At 38.2% G+C, this 26,301-nt stretch overlaps 2 protein-coding genes across 10 annotated transcripts in view; one reads left to right on the forward strand and one right to left on the reverse strand.

The window, feature by feature from the left end:
- The window catches only part of ENKUR (enkurin, TRPC channel interacting protein), a 35,286-nt gene extending 9,884 nt beyond the window's left edge, over window positions 1-25,402 (reverse strand). Inside the window, exons 1-4 of the mRNA XM_004014226.6 lie at window positions 25,198-25,402; window positions 14,164-14,309; window positions 5,727-5,950; window positions 355-501 (exon numbers count right to left, since the gene is read on the reverse strand). Coding sequence (XP_004014275.1) covers window positions 355-501; window positions 5,727-5,950; window positions 14,164-14,309; window positions 25,198-25,283 — 603 coding nt within the window. The 5' untranslated portion in view covers window positions 25,284-25,402. The remainder of the gene's footprint in view (window positions 1-354; window positions 502-5,726; window positions 5,951-14,163; window positions 14,310-25,197) is intronic.
- Window positions 1-26,301, forward strand: part of THNSL1 (threonine synthase like 1) — a 138,753-nt gene that overhangs the window by 99,808 nt on the left and 12,644 nt on the right. For 5 of the 9 annotated variants that reach the window (XM_060397356.1, XM_060397355.1, XM_060397354.1 and 2 more), the window contains one exon: window positions 21,001-21,140. The gene's annotated coding sequence lies outside the window, so the exon portion shown is untranslated. Of the gene's footprint in view, window positions 1-21,000; window positions 21,141-25,860; window positions 25,901-25,985; window positions 26,142-26,301 lie in introns of those variants that run through there. The other 4 variants (XM_060397351.1, XM_012188372.4, XM_042230539.2 and 1 more) reach the window with 2 other exon arrangements.

A 26,301-nucleotide genomic window follows, 5' to 3' on the forward strand; every position in this document is an offset into this window, starting at 1 on the left:
CGTGCTGCCATTCATGGGGTCGCAAAGAGTCAGACATGACTGAGCAGCTGAACTGAACTGAACTGAACTGATGCATATTTATTGAAGGAGAAGGTGAACTTTCTTATGACACTACTCAGGAAAAAACAGAAGCTCACTCAGTCAGAAAAGAATTATTATTCAACAATCCCTATATTACAACATTTTGCTCTTCCCAAAGAAACAGCTTTGCTGCATGTAATTGTCACTGTAACCAAAAGACAGTGTTCTGATTTCAAAAATCAAAGCGCTGGCCTTAATGATCATTGATGTTAGGCCCTCCTTTCAGAAATGTTCCAAAGAATTCCACGCAGATGTGAATTACAGAATGCTTACCTGCAGAACTGCATCCCTTTCTTCATCAGATAGCCTTTTCATGGCTGCTTTCCTGAGGTTTTCCTGGATATAGTTATCGTATTCTTCTTGGGCTTTCTTCACTTCCTCGTTTCGCTTACATATATATTCAGGTGTGACACCATAATCCTTATAAAGATTTTTCAGAAAAAAAAAAAATCCTGAAAGTTACCTTATATACATGTACATACCAAGCAAAGATTAGGAGCAAAAGAAATGTTACAGACTTAAAGCTTTTGCTCAAAACACTGCAAATTGACAAGTCAGTGATTTTTTTTTCCTATTGGAACTAGTAGCTTTTATCTTGAGGTCTCTTTTGCATAACTTTGTGTTGTTTTTTTTTTTTTTTAAGAAAGATAAATGCTTCTAATGCATTGTAAAAACAGACCCTTAAAACTACTAGGCACATCTGCTTTAAGAAAAAAAATGACTTGGGCCCCTAAGGTTGTTTTTGGAAATACAAAATACAATTTTAGGCTCCTGGGCTGCTTATAAGGACTGACAATGAAGCAATCAGCTGTGATTCTTTTAAGTTAGTGAATGTGTTGCCACCACTGTGCAGAGACACAGAACTACTCCCTGTTCATTCTCCAAAAAAACTATTTGAGGATGTACTTGGTGGTAGCTACACTAGTGAATAAGAAAGGCAGTTTCTGTCCTCACAGAATGTATTTTCTGTGGGGAAAAAAGCTTATCAAAAAGAGATTATAAAATAATATTTATAAATACAGTAAGAAGAAAGAGAGTCATGAGAGCTAATTGAGATAAAATGTCAGGGAAGATCTCTCTGAGGAAGCTGCTGTTGAGTCATTGAAACTATGCACAAATATCCTGGTTGTTCTCCTTGGAGGCAATACTTCCCTGCTCCCCTTTCAATTAAGATGTAGCCATGCGACCAGCATTACCCCGTGCGAGCGCAAGTAACTTCTGTCCTTTTTGAATCTTATGAATTAATGGATGACTTGCCATGTTCTTTTTCTCTCTGGTATGATGATTTCTTTTTCTCTCTGGTATGCTTTGGGTTGCTGGGTCTTGGAATGAGGATCAGAAGTAGAGCTCCCAGCAACCCTCAAAGTACATGCAGCACAAGGAAGCACTAAAACTTAGTTACTTTTAGTTACTTAAATTTGGGGGTTATTTGTTAGCCACAGCATAACCCAACCTAATCCTGACTGAACAAGGGATAGAAACCTTAGCTATTAATATAAATGTGCTCTGGAAAGTTGCAAAGCACTATACCGATAAACTCTAAGAGCTCAGTACTCTGAGCATTTAGTTATTTAGTACTTTGGGTAAATTAGTTCAATGGTAACCAGTTCAGTCCACTTCAGGAAACACTGAGGGCAACACCTCTTTTCGGCTCAGTACAATCAGTGAGGTTCATAATAATGATTCTGTGTCATCACAAGAGATTATATTTGGCATATTCTGTTTAAGAAAAAGAACTACCTCACAGATGAGGAAAAGCTGAAATATTCTCATGTGCTGGATCATTGACAGCTAATGCATATTATTAATATTAATAATTGCATATATTATAATATCCACTCATCATTGAATTTTCACTAGGTGCCAGGTATTGTGTCAAGTGCTTAACGTATTTTATATCATTTAATCCTCACAATGCTGGGATACATCTAATAACTTGTTAAAAAAAATCATGGAGTTAAGAAAGTGGCAGAGTTAGAATTTGAAATGCTGTCTTACTATTATCTCTGTATAACTCAGGCCAACATCCATGTTTCACTGCTAACACAAATTGCCCTCATGGCCCAAATAGGCACACAATACTTTACTTGGAACTAAAACATGAGGTTCACTCATTTTTAAAAAGTGGCATCGCCCTAAAAAGGACCTACTGTCTCACGTAACAATAAAAGATTTTAAACCTTAACTCTGATAAGTGGAAAGTAAGCTGAGTTAGTCCTTCCTGAGCTCTGACTGCTTAGCCACCAAGAGTATTACTAGGAGCAGAGACTCTGCATTGCTTGGTAGACAAGCTCAGGTAGACTAACCTAGCATTTTTCTGTCTCTGTGATGGAGACTTAATTTCCTGTTCAAGGCAGAAAATGTATTGAAGCGGGCAGCTTACACAGAATGCAGCCATGAGGAGGGGGGACACAGAGCATGGTCATCAAAGGAGAAGGGGTGTTTTGTGTGTGTGTGGGAGATGGTGGAGAAATGATGGTGGAAATGGTTTTAAAAAGCCAGGAGAAAGAAATTTCTGCTTTTCCACACCCTATGGGACAGGAAGTCTGAGCAGCCTCCAGGGGCCACAGAAGGAGGAAGTATCAAAGAGAAGCTGGAAATCTTCATTGTCATGTGCTGCCAACTCCTAGACTCCTACTGAGGTGTCTTAGCCAACTGAGCATCAGGGGTTTTTCAGGGACTAAGCAGTTTTTCTCTAACAACGGCCTTGAGGCTCCTGTTTTGATTGTGAACAGGCATTGGATTCATCATGGTGGATCACCGGATGAACTTAATGCAAGCCCCTCAACCATCACTATTACAATTTCCTTTTTACTCTTCCTTCTTCCTTTCCTTTCTTTTTTGCCACAAGTTATTATTAAGCATAGGCTTCCCTGGTAGTTCAGAGGTAAAGAATCTGCCTACAAGGCTGGAGCCACAGGAGACGTGGGTTCAATCCATGGCTTGGGAAGATCCCCTGAAGGAGGGCATGGCAACCCACTCCAGTGTTCTTGCCTGAAGAATCCCATGGACAGAGAGGAGGCTGGTGGGTTATGGTCCACAAGGTCACAAAGAGTTGGACACTACTGAAGCAACTGAGCACGCACACATTATATTATGTACTGGAGAAAGAAATGGCACCCCACTCCAGTATTCTTCCCTGGAGAATCCCATGGACAGAGGAGCCTGGCAGGCTACAGTCCATGGAGTCACAAAGACTTCGACATGACTGAATGACTGAGCACGCTCACTATTATGCATTACTATTCTTTAGAATTTTGTACTCATACTATGTGTGTTTCCAGCATTTTTGTGTTTCATAAACATGCAAAATAAAATAGATTTCATGTAAGGCATTTTTCATAAGCTTTTTAAGCTTTAAACTTCTCCATTTAAACAGCTAAACCCATGCTTCTATAATTTTCACCAATGAAATCATATGCTTATCTGATAAGCACCTTTTCAGATAGAAATGAAGGTCCTGAAAAGACTAGATTGTTGTTTAATACTTTCAAGGTCTGTTTTACTCCACACACAAGTGAATATATTCAAACTGAAATAGTACCGTGAATTATTTACACTACACTGATAGGATGGACAGTTCTAAAGCTGTTTTCCTCTTCATTTCTCTCATTCTGTTACAAAGATCATGTAAAGTAAAAGAAACTGAAAGTGAAAGTCGGACTCAGTCATGTCCGACTCTTTACAACCCCAAGGATTTCCCAGGCAAGAATACTGGAGTTGCCTTGCCCTCCTCCAGGGGATCTTCCTAACCCAGGGATCGACTCCAGGTCTCCCACACTGTGGGCAGATTCTTTACCATCTGAGCCACCACGGAAGCCCAAGATAATGTAAACTAATAACTAAATCCTAGAATCTTCTGAAAGGTTATTCTTTCCAGATTTACAATAATGACTGTGCTTCTAGCGACAATTCCACCTCACCAAAAATGAATATCTTTTAGAGAATGCTTGTTATAATTCTTAAGTATACTAATAATTGAAATTAAGGAAAACAACTATAGTTTTCCTTTACTAAACTACATGTTGTTCATTCCAAATTCTCCGTACGTTCACCATACTAAATTTGGACCAAACGCAGACTTCAGGGGAATGAGAATTGACAATCTAGATAACAGAGCACTGTTTTTTTAATTGAAGTAAAGGTGATTTACAATAGTATATCAGTTTTAGGTATACAACATAGTAGTTCAAAATTTTCATAGATTATAGATTATAACACCATTTAAAGCTGTTAAAAATGTTGGCTATATTTCCCTTATAGCTTACTTGTTTAATATATCCTAGTAGCTTATTTATTTTATCCATACTAATTTGTACCTCTTAATCCCCTCTACTTTTCCACTCCCCGCTGGTAACCATTAGTTTGTCAGAAAGCACCATTAGTAATAATAGAATCTTTATGAATAATTTGAATATCAGGTCTTTTTAAAAGTTATGGTACTCAATTATATAACACTTTATTACTTGAAAATTTTCCCCATTCTGGTTTTAGCACTGGAAACCCTGCATGTTGGGGAAACCTTAGTCCCGGACAATTGGACAACTAGTCATCCTATGAAAGATCTTCTCTTTTGGAAGCTAAGATGAACTATTGCAGTAATAGGAGAAAAAGGTGAAATTAATGAACCATAACCTTGAAGAGGTTTTTAATGTGAAGAAGCATTATCATGATGACCCTGTATGCAAGACAGCCAAAAAGACACAGATGTGTATAGCGGAATTTTGGACTCAGAGGGAGAGGGAGAGGGTGGGATGATTTGGGAGAATGGCATTGAAACATGTATACTATCATGTAAGAATCGAATCACCAGTCTCTGTCCGATGCAGGATACAGCATGCTTGGGGCTGGTGCACGGGGATGACCCAGAGGGATGTTGTGGGGAGGGAAGTGGGAGGGGGGTTCATGTTTGGGATCGTATGTACACCTGTGGTGGATTCATGTCAATGTATGGCAAAACCAATACAGTATTGTAAAGTAAAATAAAGTAAAAATAAAAATTAAAAAAAAAAGAAGCATTATCATCTTGAAATACTGCTAATACTTTAAATTATAGGCAGCACTATGTGAAATACTGAGTCTGGGTCTCTGTAGACAAAGTCAGCAAAGTATATACGTGAAATTGCCACCTTAATTGATAGGGATATGTGACAAAGATATAAACAAATGATAATTATCTTATAAATAACCAAGTTTAGTGAATTTGTTCATTGTTTTTCGTGTACATTAGCTGTCAGCTTGCTAAAAGCTAACTCTTAAGAGCTAACTAGCTAGTTGAGTGATAGATCAATCTATGGCAAATCTTCACCTTGAATTTTAAAAAATTTTTCTATTTTCTTTCTCTATTATTTTTATAATTTTTTATTAGAAGGTAATTGCTTTATAATACTGTGCTGATATCCACAATACTACTTAATTTTAAAACAAATTTTTATTGGAGTATAGTTGCTTTGCAATCTTGTATTAGTTTCTGTCATACAGCAAAGTGAATCAGTTATATGTTTACATATATCCCCTCTTTTGGGGATTTCCTTCTCATTAGGTCACCACAGAGCATCAAGTCAAGTTCTCTGTGCTATACAGTAGGTTCTCATTAGTTATCTATTTTATACATATCAGATTTTATTAATATATCATAAGGCTACCTTTTTATTGATGTACTTTGGAACCAGTCCTGAAGTTTCAAGGTCATGCTTGTCTCCAGTTCTTTTGTCAACATAAATTGGTTTAGGCTTTTTAGCCACTCCCATAATGACATCAGCTGCATTTGTATTTATAAAATTTTTTTCACTCTGTATTCCCATGACTGGATGGTCAGTCCTCAATGGCACAGGTGGCTTTCTGCGGTCATTCCATTCAAACTTTTTTTCTGTTAGACATAACATTTCCATTGTTAATGTTAAACCATAAACATGTCTACTCAGTACTATTTATAACATCCAGATATTTTACCATTAGTATATTAGAGTTGTATTAAAAATATATTCAAATATTTAAGGTAAAAATCAGTAATCATAAATGAAAAATATTAAATGTGAAATAATCAATATGTTGAAGAACAATATAAAAATCTAAGGGAAGAAAATAAACCCCCTAAATCATAGGTGAGCTAATACATTTTTATTAGCTATTATGAAAATATTTTCTTATAAAGATTTCAACAAATATTCAGTTTGCCCATTGAAAAAGTTCAAAGAAACATGAAAACGTTTTTCTGAGTACTTTCAATATTATGAATAATCATTTTCAGAGGAAAGTTACTATAAAATCACAAAGTAAAGAAATCAAATTTGATGTATTGAAAGTCCAAGAATCTGTGAAATTTTTTGCAGATTATCATTACAATGATTATCACTGATTATTATTACAAGGCATAAAAATCATGTAATAGCTGTGCATCCAACATGCAGCTTAAGAAATAAAGATTACCAATACTGTTGAGGTTTCCTATTCACTCCTCACTGATTACATTTCACTTCCTTAAATAACTACTATCCAGAGTTTACCTTATTTCTCTATTCCACATTCTCTTAATTAGCAGCAGATGAAACTGGCTGTTCTTACACAGTCTCTTTGACTTGACCATTCTGACTCACCTGTTTTGATACAGCCACATAGAAGTGGTTTATCAAAAAGTTAAAATGTAAAATAATTCCATTTTATTTCCCAGAACCAAAGGCAACAACTATCTTGACAAAACCTTACTCAAATCTTAATCCCACATACAACTACTAGGTACTTTGTCTTTATTCATTTCTGTACTGTTTGAACTTTTAAATCATTTTATATAACTTTTATCATAAGAAAAAATATTTTATTATTAAAGGTCTATGAAATGGATTGATCTCTTGTTATGGGCTGAATTGTGTCCTGACCCCCATATTCATATGCTGAAGCCCTAAACCCCAGTACCTCAGAATGGTACTGTAGTTGGACATAGTTTTAAAGAGGGACTTAAGTTAAAATGAAGTCATTAGGGTGAGCCCTAATCAAATACGCATGATCTCCTTATAAAAGGAGGAAATTTGGACACAAACACAGAAGGAAGACCATGTGAAGACACAGGGAGAAGACAGCTATCTATAAGCCAAGAAGAGAGGTCTCAGAAGAAATGAACCCTGGAAATGTCCTGATGGTGTTTTTTTTGCGCATAACATCTTTCTGGGTCATCCCATGCACCAGCCCCAAGCATGCTGCATCCTGCTTCAGACATAGACTGGCGATTCAATTCACATGATAGTATACATGTTAGAATGTCATTCTCCCAAATCATCCCACCCTCTCCCTCTCCCTCTGTGTCCAAAAGTCCGTTATACACATCTGTGTCTCTTTCCCTGTCTTGCATACAGGTCGTCATTGCCATCTTCCTAAATTCCATATATATGTGTTAGTATACTGTATTGGTGTTTTTCTTTCTGGCTTACTTCACTCTGTATAATCGGCTCCAGTTTCATCCATCTCATCAGAACTGATTCAAATGAATTCTTTTTAACGGCTGATGATGGTGTTTTTGTTTGTTTGTTTTTGGGCTGCACCTTGAGGCATGTGGGATTTGTTTCTCTGATCAGGGATTGAACCCATAATCCCTGCAATGGACGCAGAGTCCTAACCACTGGACTCTCACATAATTCCAGGAAACACCCTGATCTTGGATGCTAGCTCTCAGAATTGTGACAAAATAAATTTCTACTTAAGCTACTCCATGGGGCTTTCCAAGTGGCACTAGTGGTAAAGACTCCACCTGCTAATGCCGGAGACAGTAAGAGACACAGGTTCGATCTGGGTCGGGAAGATGCCCTGGAGGAGGAAATGGCACCCCATTCCAGTATTCTTGCCTGGAGAGTTCCATGCACAGAGGCGCCTGGAGGGCTACAGTCCATAGGGTCTCAAAGAGTCGGACATGACTGAAGCAACTTAGCACATACATACTTGTTAGGGTAGCAGCCCTAGCAAACCAATATACCCCTGATAATTCTATACCCTCCCACAAACATTATAAAGGAAGTTTTCAATAGTCAATTCGTCATTAATTCATGCAATATGTTTTTGCTGAATACTTACTATGTTCCTAGGGAGTGCTCTAGGAACTGTGGGTACAGCAGTGAACGAAAGAGACAAAGTCCCCTTTCTCATGGAGTTTACATGACAGTGGGGGATGCAAAAAATGTAATATGCAGACTACGATGTATATATTTGCTTGAACAATATGTAAAATTGTTTCTTGTTCTTGACCTACAAAAATAGTTATCTTCTTCCTATTTAACATACTACTGAGATGTTGTGAACATGGTCAGAAATTGAATTGTGGAGTTCTTAGAAAGCCTGGAGCAGAGAACAAACATGTTACAACCCAAATATTTCCCATCTACTAAACATACCCAAGTAAGGATGGTATAACCAGGTTGCCTAAAAACCAGAGGCTTTAAAAAAAATTAATTTATTTGTTTTAATTGGAGGCTAATTACTTTACAATACTGTAGTGGTTTTTGCCATACACTGACATGAATCAGCCATGGGTGTACATGTGTTCCCCTGAACCCCCCTCCCACCTCCCTCCCCATACCATCCCTCAGGGTCTTCCCAGTGCACTAGCCCTGAGCACCCTGTCTCATGCATTGAACCTGGACTGGCGATCTTTTTCACATATGATAATATACATGTTTCAATGCTATTCTCTCAAATCATCCCACCCTTGCCTTCTCCCAGAGTCCAAAAATCTGTTCTTTACATCTGTGTCTCTTTTGCTGTCTCACATATAGGGTCATTGTTATCATCTTTCTAAATTCCATATATGTGTTAATATACTGTATTGGTGTTTTTCTTTCTGACTTACTTAACTCTGTATAATAGGCTCCAGTTTCATCCACTTCATTAGAACTGATTCAAATACATTCTTTTTAATAGCTGAGTAATAGTCCATTGTGTATATGTACCACAAATTTCTTATCCCTTCATCTGCCAATGGACATCTAGGTTGCTTCCATCTCCTGGCTCTTGTAAACAGTGCTGCGATGAACACTGGGGTACACGTGTCTCTTTCAATTCAAAACCAGAGGCTTTTATAAGTTCACATGAGAAATATTTAGAAGCCAAATTTAATTATGAGTTGAAAGTGCATGCAGATGACTTCCTTAACTATAGCTTTAGAAATGTATTTAAGAGGCAAAAGTGAATTCTCAGAAAATAAAGCAACAGTTTAGGAAGACTGATCACTCATTCCTAGTTGAGTAAGTAAATTATAAGTATTGCTTTCTGGTTGTGCGCTGCATGAAGCCTAAAGCCTACCCCCATCTTACTGTTTGGTGTACCTACCTAAGCATCATCTTATCTATCAACCCGAGAGTGGAGGATGGCAATGGGGCTCTGCTTAGTCGCTCAGGCATGTCTGACTCTTTGCAGACAATGGGGGCAGGTTTGGAAAAAGGGATGAGTATGTCTAGTCACAAATTATTCCCCCTGATACCTATATTCTCTACGACCACAATTAACTGCCAAATCTGAAAACCAAATGATTTGGTTTCTTTCTAGGCTTCCCTGGTAGCTCAGCTGGTAAAGAATCCACCTACAATGCAGGAGACTCCGGTTCAAATCCTGGGTCAGGAAGAGCTGCTGGAGAACGGATAGGCTACCCACTCTAGTATTCTTGGGCTCCCCTGGTAGCTCAGCTGGTAAAGAATCCACCTGCAGTGTGGGAGATTTGATCCCTGGGGTGGGAAGATCCATGGAGAAGGGAATAGCTACTCACTCCAGTTTTCTGGCCTGGAGAATTCCAGGGACTGTATAGTCCATGGGGTGGCAAAGAGTCAGACACGATTGAGTGACTCTGACTTTCACTTTTCACTTTAGGCTATAACAAAATGGCAATATCAACAGGGTCTTGTAGTCATGCAGATGTTCCACTACTTGAATTCAGAGAACCTGGTAGGTATTTTTCAGTGTGTCTAGCAAGTTACTATGTTCAAAATGGCAGCATATGCACAAAGAGACTGGTAGCTGTTTGGCCTATGTTACCTAAAATGTTGTTTCACTGCATGGGCTTTTATTTTATCTTATTTTGATGGACCTTTAAGCTCTCGCAAAACCCCAAATTTTTTATTCTTAAGGCCAATGAATTTTTGTGTTTGTTTTACCTCATAACATTTCATGCAAAGATGGGCTCAATAAAGGACAGAAATGGTATGGACCAAACAGAAGCAGAAGATATTAAGAAGAGGTGGCAAGAATACACAGAAGAACTATACAAAAAAGATCTTCATGACCCAGATAACCACGATGGTGTGATCACTCACCTAGAGCCAGACATCCTGGAATGTGAAGTCAAGTGGGCTTTAGGAAGTATCACTAAGAACAAAGCTAGTGGAGGTGATAGAATTCCAGTTGAGCTATTTCAAATCCTGAAAGATGATGCTGTGAAAGTGCTGCATTCAATATGCCAGCAAATCTGGAAAACTCAGCAGTGGCCACAGGACTGGAAAATGTCAGTTTTCATTCCAATCTCAAAGAAAGGCAATGCCAAACAATCCTCAGACAACCACTCAATTACACTCATCTCACATGCTAGTAAAGTAATGCTCAAAATTTTCCAAGCCAGGCTTCAGCAGTATGTGAACCGTGAACTTCCAGATGTTCAAGCTGGTTTTAGAAAAGGCAGAGGAACCAGAGATCAAATTGCCAACATCTGCTGGATCATGGAAAAAGCAAGAAAGTTCCAGAAAAACATCTATTTCTGCTTTCTTGACTATGCCAAAGCCTTTGACTGTGTGGATCACAATATACTGGAAAATTCTGAAAGAGACAGGAATACCAGACCACCTGACCTGCCTCTTGAGAAACCTGTATGCAGGTCAGGAAGCAACAGTTAGAACTGGACATGGAATAACAGACTGGTTCCAAATAGGACAAGGAGTACTTCAAGGCAGTATATTGTCACCCTGCTTATTTAACTTCTATGCAGAGTACATCATGAGAAACACTGGGCTGGAAGAAGCACAAGCTGGAATCAAGATTGCCGAGAGAAATATCAATAACCTCAGCTATGCAGATGACACCACCCTTATGACAGAAAGTGAGAAGAACTAAAAAGCCTCTTGATAAAAGTGATGAAAGTGAAAGGGGAGAGTGAAAAAGTTGGCTTCAAGCTCAAATTCAGAAAACTAAGATCATGGCATCTCGTCCCATCACTTCATGGGAAATAGATGGGAAACAGTGGCAACAGTGGCTGACTTTATTTTCTGGGGCTCCAAAATCACTGCAGTTGATGATCACAGCCGTGAAATTAAAAGACGCTTACTCCTTGGAAGGCAAGTTATGACCAACATAGATAGCATATTAAAAAGCAGAGACATTACTTTGTCAACAAAGGTCCGTCTAGTCAAGGCTAGTCATGGTTTTACTAGTGGTCATGTATGGATGTGAGAGTTGGACTATAAAGAAAGCTGAGCGCCAAAGAATTGATGCTTTTGAACTGTGGTGTTGGAGAAGACTCCTGAGAGTCCCTTGGACTGCAAGGAGATACAACCAGTCCATCCTAAAGGAGATCAGTCCTGGGTGTTCATTGGAAGGACTGATGTTGAAGCTGAAACTCCAATACTTTGGCCACCTGATGCAAAGAGCTGACTCATTTGAAAAGACCCTGATGTTGGAAAAGATTGAAGGCAGGAGGAGAAGGGGACGACAGAGGATGAGATGGTGGATGGCATCACTGACTCAATGGACATGAGTTTGGGTGAACTCCGGGAGTTGGTGATGGACAGGGAGGCCTGGCGTGCTGCAGTTCATGGACTCGCAAAGAGCTGGACACGACTGAGCGACTGAACTGAACTACCTTATAATGTTTATAAGAGGAGAGACAGACTTCATCTCTTTTTTCTTATTTGAAACTTAGGGTTTACAGTTTGGTAGTTGTTCTATGTAATATGCTTAACTTTGGTGAATATTCATAAGGACCCAAGTAATATCGCTGGTCCTAAGGCACTTAAGGAATTAAATTCTATGTTAAGATTTTCCAGTATTCTCACGGAGACGGCAGTGGCACCCCACTCCAATACTCTTGCCTGGAAAATCCCATGGACGGAGGAGCCTGGTTGGCTGCAGTCCATGGGGTCGCTGAGAGTTGAACATGACTCAGTTATTTCACTTTCACTTTTCACTTTCATGCATTGGAGAAGGAAATGGCAACCCACTCCAGTGTTCTTGCCTGGAGAATCCCAGGGATGGCGGAGCCTGGTGGGCTGCCGTCCATGGGGTTGCACAGAGTCGGACACGACTGAAGCGACTTAGCAGCAGCAGCAGCAGCAGCAGTATTCTCGAGCAGTTGTGCATTGCAAAATAACACTTGAGGAAAAGACGAGACTTTCAAAGACCTGAATTTAAACGTTAATATTGTATTTTCATACTTGCTTCTTCCATCTTTCCCAATAATGCCCTCATCCTTTATCATGGCATATGGATTATGAGAGGATTGTGGGACACAAACCATTGCCATAGGGAGAAGGAGTTACACTTTTGTCAAAAGGTGATACCTTCATTGGGCTTGACATACTGTGTTAGTTCTTTGATCCAAGAAGATGGGAAGAGGCTAACTTTTTAAAAGACATAGACTCATTGCCCTTCTTGTGTTTATTATCCAAAACCAGCAGGGAAAACATACTCAAGATGGGAAGAAGCTGCTCCATGCACACTTGTCACAAATCCTTTCTCATCTATTCTCCACTTTTCTGATGGCCTTTCCCCCAATATCCATATGCTCTATGACCACAACTGACTACATCATTTGTGAGGCCCAGCACAAGATGAAAATGTGGGATTCCTTGATAAAAAGTTATTAGGAATTTCAAGATTACAAAAGCAGAGCATTAAACCAAGTGTGGGGTCCTTTGAAGCATGGGGCCCAGTGTGGCTGCACAGGTAGCATGCCCAAGAAACTGATTCTCATTCAGGAAGCCTCTTCCATTACATCTAATTCTTTCATTGTCCTAATGGTCTTCGAGATCTGAGAAATTTAAAGCCCCATACTCAAAGCTAAAATGAGACTGGTCATTGCTTTGACAACTGATAGCAATGGTTGTATTTTCATTTCCTGGAAAAAAGACTAGATAAGGTTTAGAGGCCAAGCAATTTTGCTCATTTGGGGTTTAGAACTCTTGTAATTGTTGCTTGTTATTGATGTCATATGGCTAGATCTGAAGATGGTGTGTGGTGCTTGAGGTGGGGCTTTATCATACAGTCCAAGATGTAGTTCAAGATGCTTGCACCTTCAAAAGGAAAGTCTTTGGGGGAGGAAATTTAGCATTCTCTACTCTCTTTTTCTACATAGTGGGGTTTTTGAGAATTTTTTAAAATACATTTTTTCATTGTAGTGGATTTGTAATATTATATAAGTAACAGGTGTACAATACAGTGACTCAGAATTTTTAAAGGTTATACTCTATTTATAATTACTATAAAATGTGACTATATCACTTGTTATACAATATATCATTGTATCTTATTTTATACATAATAATTTGAACCTCTTAATCCCCTATTTTATTGCTTCTCTTTTTGCTCTCCCCACTGGTAACCACTAGTTTACTCTGTGTTTGCTTCTTTTTTGTTTTATTTACCAGTTTTCTTTTATATTCCATATATAAGTCATATCAAAAAGTTTACATCTTTGTCTGACTTATTTCCCTTAGTATAATACCCTCCAAGTCCATCCATGTTGCTGCAAATGGCAATAGTTCATTCTTTTTTTATGGTTGAGTGGGCTGCCGTCTATGGGGTCACACAGGGTCGGACACAACTGAAGCCACTTGGCAGCAGCAGCAGCAGTATTCCATTGTATACATGTACTACAACTTCTTTATCCATTAATCTGCTGATGGGCACTTAGGTTGCTTCCATGTCTTGGCTAAATAATGCTGCTAGGAATACTACAGTGGACGTACTATATTCCTGATTTCTGTTTTCTCCTAGCCTCTAAAATTCTGTTTAATATGAGCTAAAGCTGTTATTACTGTGAACATTTAATATTCACAGATAAGATAATTTTAGTTAAATTACCCGTTAACACTTTTAAAATTAAAAAGTGATAAAACCTACTGGGTGGTAGAATTTTTTCCTTTGAATGTTTCTTCAGGAAATTCTTTGGAGAAGGTACTTCAAGTTTTGCTGGTCCCATAGTTTTCATCGCAGTTTTAAATTTTTGCATGTCATCTTTTACAGTTGCTTTAAAAATTGATACATACCTAAAATTTAAACAAAAAGCTGTAGCATTTATATCTTTAATAAAAACCATATAAAGTTTTCAAAAGGATATACATTTCTAACTTACATATAGCTATATTCTATATTCTATAATATATATCTATATTCAATGGAGATAGCCATTAAGCATAATTATCTGAGCCCTGTCCATCAGGCTTAGGCAAGCTAGATTAAAGTTTTACTCTAATAAAACAGTGCCAGGATAAAGATGATCATACTACTTACGTACTACTCTTTGACCATCTGTAGCATTTATAACAGAGAAGGCAATGGCATCCCACTCCAGTACTCTTGCCTGGAAAATCCCATGGATGCAGCCTGGTGGGCTGTAGTCCATGGAGTCTCTGAGAGTAGGACACGACTCAGTGACTTCACTTTCACTTTTCACTTTCATGCATTAGAGAAGGAAATGGCAACCCACTCCAGTGTTCTTGCCTGGAGAATCCCTGGGACAGGGGAGCCTGGTGGGCTGCCGTCTATGGGGTCATACAGAGTCGGACATGACTGAAGCGACTTAGCAGCAGCCACAGCAGCAGCATTTATAATGATGTAACCTCTCCCATTTCTGATATTGGTAGTGTGTCTCTCCTCTCTCTTTCTTTTGTTCTTTTTCTTTTGGGTGTAAGTCTTCTCTAATGTTGATATTTGCCATTTCAATGATTTCTGCACTGATCATTACTATATCTCATTATTTGGAGTTTTTTTCTCTTTAAGTTTCTTAAGGTACAATTTTAGCTATTTGACTTTAAACATTTATACTTATACATGTTTCCTGAGAAATCTGTATCCAGGTCAAGAAGCAACAGTTAGAACCGGACATGGAACAACAGACTGGTTCCAAATTGGGAAAAGAGTATGTCAAGGTTGTATATTGTCACTCTGCTTATTTAACTTATATGCAGAGTACATCATGCAAAATGCTGGGCTGGATGAAGCACAAGCTGGAATCAAGATTGCCAGGAGAAATATCAATAATCTCAGATATGCAGATGGCAGAAAGCGAAGAATAACTAAAGAGCCTCTTAATGAAAGTGAAAGAGTAAAAATGCTGGCTTGTATGCGAGACAACAAAAGAGACACAGATGTATAGAACAGTCTTTTGGACTCTGTGGGAGAAGGAGAGGGTGGGATGATTTGGGAGAATGGCATTGAAACGTATAATATCATATATGAAACGAGTTGCCAGCCCAGGTTCAATGCATGATACTGGATGCTTGGGGCTGGTGCACTGGGACGACCCAGCAGGATGGTACAGGGAGGGAGGAGGCAGAGGGGTTCAGGATGGGGAACACGTGTATACCTGTGGCGGATACATGTTGATGTATGGCAAAACCAATACAATATTGTAAAGTAATTAACCTCCAATTAAAATAAATAAATTTATATATATTAAAAAAAACCCTCAACATTCAAAAAATCATGGCATCTGGTCCCATCACTTCATAGCAAGCAGATTGGGGAAACAATGGAAACAGTGAGAGATTTTATTTTGGGGGGGCTCCAAAATCACTGCAGATGGTGACTGCAGCCTTGGAAGAAAAGCTATGACCAACCTAGACAGCATATTAGAAAGGAATGCATTTGAGTCAGTTCTAATGAGGTGAATGAACCTAGAGCCTATTATACCAAGTGAAGTAAGTCAGAAAGAGATTAGTGTACTGTAATACATATGTATGGAATCTAGAAAATGGTTCTGAAGAATTTATTTACAGGGCAGCAATGGAGAAACAGACATAGAAAACAGACTTATGGACATGGGGAGAGGGGAGGAGAGGGTGAGATGTATGGAAAATGTAACATGGAAACTTACATTACCATATGTAAAATAGATAGCCAACAGGAATTTGCTGTATGGCTCAGGAAACTCAAACAGGGGCTCTGTATCAATCTAGAGGGGTGAGATGGGAGGAAGGTTCAAAGGGAGGGGATATATGTATACCTATGGCTGATTCATGTTGAGGTTTGACAGAAAACAACAAAATTCTGTAAAGCAATTATCCTTCAATAAAAAAATCAGTAAATTAAAAAAAAAAGCAGAGACATTATTTCACCAACAAAGGTCTGTCTAGTCAGTCAAAGCTATGGTTTTTCTAGTAGCCATGTATGGATGTGAGAGTTGGACTATAAAGAAAGCTGAGTGATACTTTTGAACTGTGGTGTTGGAGAAGACTCTTGAGAGTCCCTTGGACTGCATGGAGATTCAGTCACTCCATCCTAAAGGAAATCAGTTCTGAATATTCATTGGAGGGACTGATGCTGAAGCGGAAACTCCAATACTGTGGCCACCTGATGCGAAGAACCGTCTCACTGGAAAAGACTCTGATGCTGAGAAAGATTGAAGGTGGGAAGAGAAGGGGATAACAGAGGATGAGATGGTTGGATGGCATCACTGACTCGATGGATGTGAGTTTGAGCAAGCTCTGGGAGTTGGTGATGGACAGGGAAGCCTGGTGTGCTGGAGTCTATGGGGTTGCGAAGAGTTGGACACGACTGAGTGACTGAAATGACTTATCTAATAGAAGCCAAAAATTCCCTCTAGGCATTGCTTCATAGCTGCATAGCACAAATTTTGATATGCTTCCATTTTCACTCAGCTCAAAAACCTTTTAAATCCCCTTCTGATGTGTTTGTGTTAGAAGTTTGTTTAGATGTGTTATGCTTGATCTCCAAATACTTGGGGATTTTCCAGATATCTCTCTGATTTCTAATTAATTTATATCATGGTTAAAAATATATAATTTGTAAAATTTCAATCCTTTAAAGTTTTCTGACACTTGTTTTATGGCACAAAGCACAGTCTATCTTGGTAAATGTTCTATATACACTGGAAAAGGAAGTGTACACTGCCGCTGTTGGCTGGACTGTTCTATAACTGACAGGACAAACAGGTTGGATACTATTTTCAAGGGTTCTAATAATCATTGAAAGAGAGATGTTGAAATTTCTTACAACTGTGGATTTCTTTCTTTTAATTCTGTCAGCTTTTGCTTCATGTATTTTGAAGCTCTATTAGTAGGTGCACAGCCTTTATTAGAATTAGCATACCTTCTTGAAAAACTGATCACTTCATTATTAGAAAGTAATACTCTTTAGCCCTCTTAAAATTCTATAGTCTAAAATCTACTCTGATATTTATATAACCAATCCAGTATTCCTTTAATTTATGATAATACAGTATTTGTCTATTCTTTGACTTTTTTCTTGTGTCTTTATTTTTTAAGGGGGTTTTCTTATGGAGAACATAGAATTTTTATCCGTTCTAACAGTTTTGTAATTGTTTGGACTATTGACATTTAATGTGATTTTTAAAAATGTGTTTGTATTTAAAATTTCCATCTTGCTATTGTTTTCTACATATCCCATTGCTGGTTCTTCCTTATTTTGTGCTGTCTTATCTTTTGTTTTTATTTTGTAGAAGTTCTAAGGTTTACAATATATATGTTTACCTCATCACAGTCTACCTTCAAGTATTATTATACTACAAGTATTATTATACTACAGGATATAAGAACCTCACAAAAGCATACTTGCTTCTACCCCTTCCCCATCTTTATCCTAGGGTTCTATGAGTGTTATAAAATCTGTAATTCATTGTGGTTATTTTCCCCTTAAAAAGCTAAGTATATTGTAAAGAAATTTAAAAAGAAAAAAAAACCTAACATTTACCCATCTGTGTGCCTGTGTGTATGCTCAGTTGGGTCCAACTCTTTGTGACCCTGTGGGCTGTAGCCTACCAGGCTCCTCTGTCCATGGAATTCTCCAGGCAAGAATACTAGAGTGGGTTGGCATTTCCTCCTACAGGGAATTTTCCTGACCCAGGGATCAAATTCTTGTCTCCTGTGACACCTGCACTGGCAGGTGGATTCTTTTACCATTGAGCTGCCTGGGAAGCCATATTTACCATTTTATGTAATCTTTATTTCATTGTGTAAATCCAAATTTCCAGCTCATACCACTTTCTTGTGCATTATGGACTTTTAAATTGGCTTTCTGTGTTTTCTGATGAAATATTTGCTGACCTTCCTTCCTCTATATACAATGTGTTTTTTTTTTCCCTTGGCTGTTTTTAGTATTTTTCTCTTTATTACTGGTTTTAGGAAATTTTATGTCAATTGCCCTTGGAATGGTTTCCCTCTTCTCTTCTTACTGCTCTTCCTTTTCCTTCTTGGGGTTCATAATGATTCTTTGATATGTGGACTTAAAGATCTCATTCATTTTATAAAAATTTTGACCACTATTCAAATATTTCTTCTATATCTCTCTACTCTCCTTCTGGGATCCTAATTAGACTTGTGTTAGGTTGCTTGATGTGGTCAACAGCTCACTGATTCTGTTTTCCTTTTCAGTTATTTTCCCTCTCATATTCATTTTGTGTTGTTTTATTAGTATGTCTTTAAATCCAAAAATATTTTCTTCAGTGTCTTAGCTATTATCCCCATTCAGTATATTATTTTCATAGACATAGTATTATGTATTCAACTTAGATTTTTTTTAATCCTTCTATGTCTTGCTCATGTTTTCATCTGCATTTGGAGCACATGAAAATATTGTAAATAGTGGTTTTAATGTTCTTGTCTACTAATTCTCTCACTGATATCGTTTGTCTGTTTGTATTGACTGATTTTTCTCTTGGTTATATACATTATATTTCTGGGACTAGAAACTTTTAGTCCAGTTCTAAGTTGGTCTTACTTCTGAATATACCACTCAATCCCCTGTATCTTAGGAGATTCACTGTGGTTGGTGGGAACATAAACTTTATCTGGCTCTGCTGCTTTCTGTTAGTTATTTCTCTGGCCTCGGTAGTTTCATCATACATGTGGACTGACAACCAAAGACATCAGGAAAATCCTCCTGTATACTTCCATAATTTTCTATCTATGCACTTCTCTCCTCTACAGTACTCTGTGCCATGAACTATGGTTTGACCCCCTCAAATTCTAAATCCTATCACTTTAACTCAGTGAAACTGCTGAATTTTGTTTTAATTTCTCTTTCCTGAACTTTTGTCTGGAGATTTTCTCCAGGGAGAATATTGGGACAATTGTAGGCCTTGTTTCCCTTCACTTAGGGATGACTGTTCTGTGCTGCCTATTGTTCAAGTTTGTGTGGAGAAACATTAAATTTTTTCTTGCTTTTAGAAGACCTTCCTCAATCTTGAACTCAATGGCTAGGAATTAATTACAGTCCAAAATGAATGAGCACATTAGATACCTTCAAGAAATAATGTTCAATCCAAACCTGTGCCTTCAAATTCCCATGGAAACTGGAATTAGCATACATGATCTCTTGACTAATCACCTTTTTTGAGGTACAAAGGAGTGTGTATACTCACCTTTTTAAACATTGCATCTTGTTATTCATTCCCACTATTTTGTATGTGAACTGAAAGCTTACCATGTCATAGAAAACAGATATTTTATTCTATATAATAACTTTATTTTTCCAAATTACAAATTTTTAAGTGATGAAACTAATATAATGGTATATGTCAATTATCTTAATAACACAATAAAGATCTATTAATAGTTTCCCTTAATCTCAATTTTCCAAAAAATTTTATATCTCTATGTATGAATTGTAACTTGATTTTAACTTGATAATGTGATTTCTTTTCATAATTAATATATGTAAAGCTTACACTTTTTTTTGAATGAAAGGTTTTTTCAATGCTATAGTGCTTTACAATTTTCAATCATGTGAGTTTCACCTACATTTCATATAATTCCATAACCACCCTTTTGCCTCACCCTTGTATTCCCCTTCTCCCTCCCCCCCAACCCCCCACTGGTAACCACTAGTTTGTTCTTTTTATCTGTGAATCTGCTTCTTTTTTGTTTTCACTAGTTTGTTGTATTTTTTAGACTCTACATTTAAGTGACGTCACAGTATTTGTCTTTCTCTGACTTAAGAATAATGCTCTCCAAATCCATACATGTTGCTGCAAATGGCAAAATTCCATGCTTTTTTATAAATGAGTAGCAATCCATTGCATGTATATGTGTGTATATACATATACACACATCTTCTTTATCCATTCAGCTATTGATGAACACTGAGCTTGTTTCCATTACACTTTCAACAGTTGCATTTTATTCCATTTTCTAGATGGTTTTATTGTAAAGATCTAGGGGTGACTCAGACAACTGGTCCTACTTTTTAGTTTTTATTAGATGTGGGCTATAGATTTTTCTAAAACTAAAGTTGTCATACTCAGTAAACATACCATACTTACTTTCTTGCCAACCGTCATGATATATTTGGTCATATTAAGTCTTTAGATAAACATTTCCATGGCAATTTATTTGAAATCGACCAAAAGTTGGTACAATCTGATGATGTTTCATTGAGTTGTTGTTGTTGTTGTTGTTTTTTATCCTACTCGACTAGATGAACATCGGTTAACTACTGCTATATGCTTGTTTGTTTTAAAATTTCAGGCCAATATTATTACAGCACTTCTTAGTCGTGTAGAACTTTAGATTCTTAGTCATGTAGAACTTTAGATTGCTCATAGCTCACAGTTCAACTGAAAGAGGGTGTTGTCCTTCATCCCACTTTGATTTCATATATCCATTTTCTAAATTCTCATTTAGCATCTGCATCTCTCATTAGGGTTTTCAATGATGTATGGTTTTATTGTTAACCAACACTTTAATGTTTATCTTTCAGTTCCCCAAGGAGACTGGAATCTCTGAGGTATGCGAGATCAGGTACCATCAATTGTGGTTTCCCCAAGGAATCTGCCTCTTTGTGAAAGCTGAACAATCATCTTCAAGACTTGCAAAGAGCTGCAGTGAACTTTCTTGAAAGTGGGTATATAACTCAGTGATGCAAAGACTCATAGCTTAATATATTTCTTTCTTTTTTTTTAGTTTTTATTTTTAAATTTTAAAATCTTTAATTCTTACATGCGTTCCCAAACATGAACCCCCTCCCACCTCCCTCCCCATAACATCTCTCTGGGTCATCCCCATGCACCAGCCCCAAGCATGCTGCATCCTGCGTCAGACATAGACTGGCGATTCAATTCTTACATGATAGTATACATGTTAGAATGTCATTCTCCCAAATCATCCCACCCTCTCCCTCTCCCTCTGAGTCCAAAAGTCCGTTATACACATCTGTGTCTCTTTCCCTGTCTTGCATACAGAGTCGTCATTGCCATCTTCCTAAATTCCATATATATGTGTTAGTATACTGTATTGGTGTTTTTCTTTCTGGCTTACTTCACTGTGTATAATCGGCTCCAGTTTCATTCATCTCATCAGAACTGATTCACATGAATTCTTTTTTATGGCTGAGTAATATTCCATTGTGTATATGTACCACAGCTTTCTTAGCCATTCATCTGCTGATGGACATCTATGTTGTTTCCATGTCCTGGCTATTATAAACAGTGCTGCGATGAACATTGGGGTACATGTGTCTCTTTCAATTCTGGTTTCCTCGGTGTGTATGCCCAGAAGTGGGATTGCTGGGTCATAAGGTAGTTCTATTTGCATGTTTTTAAGGAATCTCCACACTGTTCTCCATAGTGGCTGTACTAGTTTGCATTCCCACCAACAGTGTAGGAGGGTCCCCTTTTCTCCACACCCTCTCCAGCATTTATTGCTTGCAGATTTTTGGATCGCAGACATTCTGACTGGTGTGAAGTGGTACCTCATTGTGGTTTTGATTTGCATTTCTCTAATAATGAGTGATGTTGAGCATCTTTTCATGTGTTTGTTAGCCATCCGTATGTCTTCTTTGGAGAAATGTCTATTTAATTCTTTGGCCCATTTTTTGATTGGGTCGTTTATTTTTCTGGAATTGAGCTGCATGAGTTGCTTGTATATTTTTGAGATTAGTTGTTTGTCAGTTGCTTCATTTGCTATTATTTTCTCCCATTCAGAAGGCTGTCTTTTCACCTTGCTTATAGTTTCCTTTGTTGTGCAGAAGCTTTTAATTTTACTTAGATCCCATTTGTTTATTTTTGCTTTTATTTCCAGTATTCTGGGAGGCGGATCATAGAGGATCTTGCTGTGATTTATGTCTGAGAGTGTTTTGCCTATGTTCTCCTCTAGGAGTTTTATAGTTTCTGATCTTACATTTAGATCTTTAATCCATTTTGAGTTTATTTTTGTGTGCGGTGTTAGGAAGTGATCTAGTTTCATTCTTTTACAAGTGGTTGACCAGTTTTCCCAGCACCACTTGTTAAAGAGATTGTCTTTACTCCATTGTATATTCTTGCCTCCTTTGTCAAAGATAAGGTGTCCATATGTGTGTGGATTTATCTCTGGGCTTTCTATTTTGTTCCATTGATCTATATGTCTGTCTTTGTGCCAGTACCATACTGTCTTGATGACTGTGGCTTTGTAGTAGAGCCTGAAGTCAGGCAAGTTGATTCCTCCAGTTCCATTCTTCTTTCTCAAGATTGCTTTGGCTATTCGAGGTTTTTGTATTTCCATACAAATCTTGAAATTATTTGTTCTAGTTCTGTGAAAATGTGGCTGATAGCTTGATAGGGATTGCATTGAATTTGTAAATTGCTTTGGGTAGTATACTCATTTTCACTATATTGATTCTTCCAATCCATGAACATGGTATATTTCTCCATCTATTAGTGTCCTCTTTGATTTCTTTCATCAGTGTTTTATAGTTTTCTATATATAGGTCTTTAGTTTCTTTAGGTAGATATATTCCTAAGTATTTTATTCTTTTCGTTGCAATGGTGAATGGAATTGTTTCCTTCTTTTTCTACTTTCTCATTATTCGTGTATAGGAATGCAAGGGATTTCTGTGTGTTGATTTTATATCCTGCAACTTTACTATATTCATTGATTAGCTCTAGTAATTTTCTGGTGGAGTCTTTAGGATTTTCCATGTAGAGGATCATGTCATCTGCAAACAGTGAGAGTTTTACTTCTTCTTTTCCAATTTGGATTCCTTTTATTTCTTTTTCTGCTCTGATTGCTGTGGCCAAAACTTCCAGAACTATGTTGAATAGTAGCGGTGAAAGTGGACACCCTTGTCTTATTCCTGACTTTAGGGAAATGCTTTCAATTTTTCACCATTGAGGATAATGTTTGCTGTGGGTTTGTCATAGATAGCTTTTATTATGTTGAGGTGTGTTCCAGTGGGTTATGCAGGAAAGAGCAATATATTTCTTTCTTAGCAAGAATTCTTACTACTACTAAGTGGATTGGGTAAGGGTGATTGTGTTACTGTGAGGGCAATTTGTGTTACAGTGGAGGGAGAGAATTGGATAAAAGTTTTATTATGCTCTGTTTTTTATAAATTAGTGTCTTGCAAGCACATCTTGTCAAATTAAAAACTCTTCTTGGTTGTTGCTGGCAGTGTAGGTTGACTTTACCCTAACACAAAGAGTTCTTTGGCATCACATTTGGATGCCTTCTATTCTTTTCACCATAAGTTAGTTTTTCCTACTTATTTCTTCAGAGTAAACCAAGGAGTTTGAGCTGTCACTGCAACATTACCCAAGGGTGATATTATACATTTGCCAACTAAATAAAGATTTTTCCTATAAAAGTTCTTGAAAAAGCCACCTAGACACAGTAAAGCTTTTCAAATTTACCAATAAACAAAACACCTATTTAATAAACTATCTTAACATTCAAATTCAGGAGTCTATGAAAAATATAATCTGCCAGTGGGTTACAGAGGAGCTTTGAGGAGCTTTTATCTTGTACAATATACAGGAATTTTCGATTAAAACTCCATTCAGCAATAGTTAACTTGAACACTTCTTATAAACTCTGAAACTGTACCAAATCATACTTTGAATTCCTATTTCCAATCTCTACTAGATTTTGAGAAGTTAATGGAAAACAAAATAGGTACTGGTCTGGTTAAAAAAAGATACTCAGGCTTAAAAATGAAGGATCTGTCTACTTGTTGAAGATGTTAGGCACTGGAAGTAATTACTAAAAAAGAAAATTGACAATTAAGATCTGAAAGACCTTAAAGATTATCCAGTTCATGTAATTTGTTTTACAGATCAGAAAACAAATTTTAATAATGTATTTGAGATCACAAAACCAATCAGTTTCAGAGCCTAGTGTTTTGTTTTTAGCCCAGTGCTCTTTCAGTGTAGTTTTGACTTGGAACAAGAAAAAGGAAAAAGGTAAAGCTGCAAAATCCTAGAAGGAATGAGATTTTCCTTATTCTTTACTTTCTTTTGTCCCCAGGTGAGTAACTGACATGTTTACTGTGTGGTACCTTTTTGAAAATTTGGGGAACTAAAGGGGTCCTAACACCTATATAAAAATCTTAACTCTATCACATATTTTGGGGTCTCCGTCAATCCATTCTTCTTCAAAAGAAGACCTTAGGCACTATCTTGTGCATTTGTTTCATCAATCAAAAAAAAAAAAGAGAGGCTCAGAAACAAATAGAAATTTATATTTGACAATACTCTTGGGGGGAAATGGGTATTATCTTTCTTTAGAGAAAGCAGTGGTGTAGTCAGAAACAAAACAGTGAATTCCTGAAACAAGATATCAAGTATCCTAACGCAGGATAATAAAATTGTGACTTCTCTTTTTTCAACACTAAGATATTTCAGGCTATGTTGCATACCACATCACACATATACAATTAAATTACAAACAATTACACACGTATGAACAAGAGGCTGACATAAGAAAATGGCCCTCTCACAGCACTGGACCACCCTCTCTCTGAATTATGAGCAGCTAAATATTTATATTTCGCAACTTCTTTAAGAAGCTCTCACCCAAGACTACTTCACTGAGATAAAAATAATGTAATCTCGTTTTGAAAGTCATACGATGCTTACTTAATCCTGAAATGGAACAATTCTTTTCCATTCTTGTTTCAAGTGATAATCGTTGCTTACCCACATACCTAGGAGGCTGTGGAGGCTCCTTCCAGTCACTGGGTATGAGGTTATAAATGCTCTCAGAAGGGCCCGTTGGATCCATGGCCACCATATGAGTACTGAAAACTACTTAGCTTTTTTCTCACTATAGCAATATCTCCATCCGTTTCTTCACAGCTTGTCCTTTCCTCTCCTACCCTCTTGCCTTCTCAAGGAACGAACGTTTCTTTCACGCAATTCCCCCGCGACCTCTTGGAGTCCTCTCTTGGCAAGAAAGTAAACACCCCTTCTACGACTCTGGGCTCGCTTAGCGTTGTTGACGGCACGACTGCCGTGGAAACAGTAACTAGGCAACGAGGATGGTGGCGTTGCAATCTAGTTTTCCAAACTTTCCTTTCGCAAGGGCTCCTTTTCTGTCAAGAGAAGCTCAACGTGAAAACCACAGTTTATATGTACCTTTGGGAGTAAAGGGGTGAAAATGGCGTCCCCTTAAAAATGTCGCTCTTTTCTCTGTGTATTTGGGAAAAAAAAGATAAATTCTACCACAGACTGACGGGAAACTGCGCCGCTGTGCAGGCGTCACACAATTCTCTCGTCCACAGGCGTGATCCCTCTGGGGCGGGGCGAGCTACTGAGGCCACGCTGACGCACGTCCGACGTGACGAACAGGACGAGGGAGGGAGGGGCCTAGGATCGAGTGGGTGAGGCGCAGGACAAGTCGCTTACCAGGTACTGGGCAGCTCGGCGGTGGGCGTGGCGCGCGAACGCGGAGGCCAGCCCCTGCGCAGGCGCAGAGGCCGCTGCGCGGGTTGGGGGGAGGTGGACCTCACGAGGCCTGGGACCTGGGCTGTGGGCCATCAGGGGCCGGAGTCTGAGGTGCGGGACTGTGTCCCGAGGCAGCGCTGGCGGCTCCGGAAGCTCTTTCCCATTTCCTTTCCTTTCCCCCCGTCTTCTCAGTGTGATTTCCTTGGTGAGTTATTTGAGGAGAAAGGGAAACTGTAGAATCAGTCCGTTCCCATCGCATGCCCTTTTCCGGTCCGTGTCTTCCCCTGTGCGCTGCTGGGCGGTGACCCCAGCAATCTGTCCGCTCCCGCCTTCCCGGCCGCTTGCGTCCCGCGCTCAGCCGTGCG

Source organism: Ovis aries, chromosome 13, assembly GCF_016772045.2.
Source record: "Ovis aries strain OAR_USU_Benz2616 breed Rambouillet chromosome 13, ARS-UI_Ramb_v3.0, whole genome shotgun sequence".
NCBI lineage: Eukaryota > Metazoa > Chordata > Mammalia > Artiodactyla > Bovidae > Ovis > Ovis aries.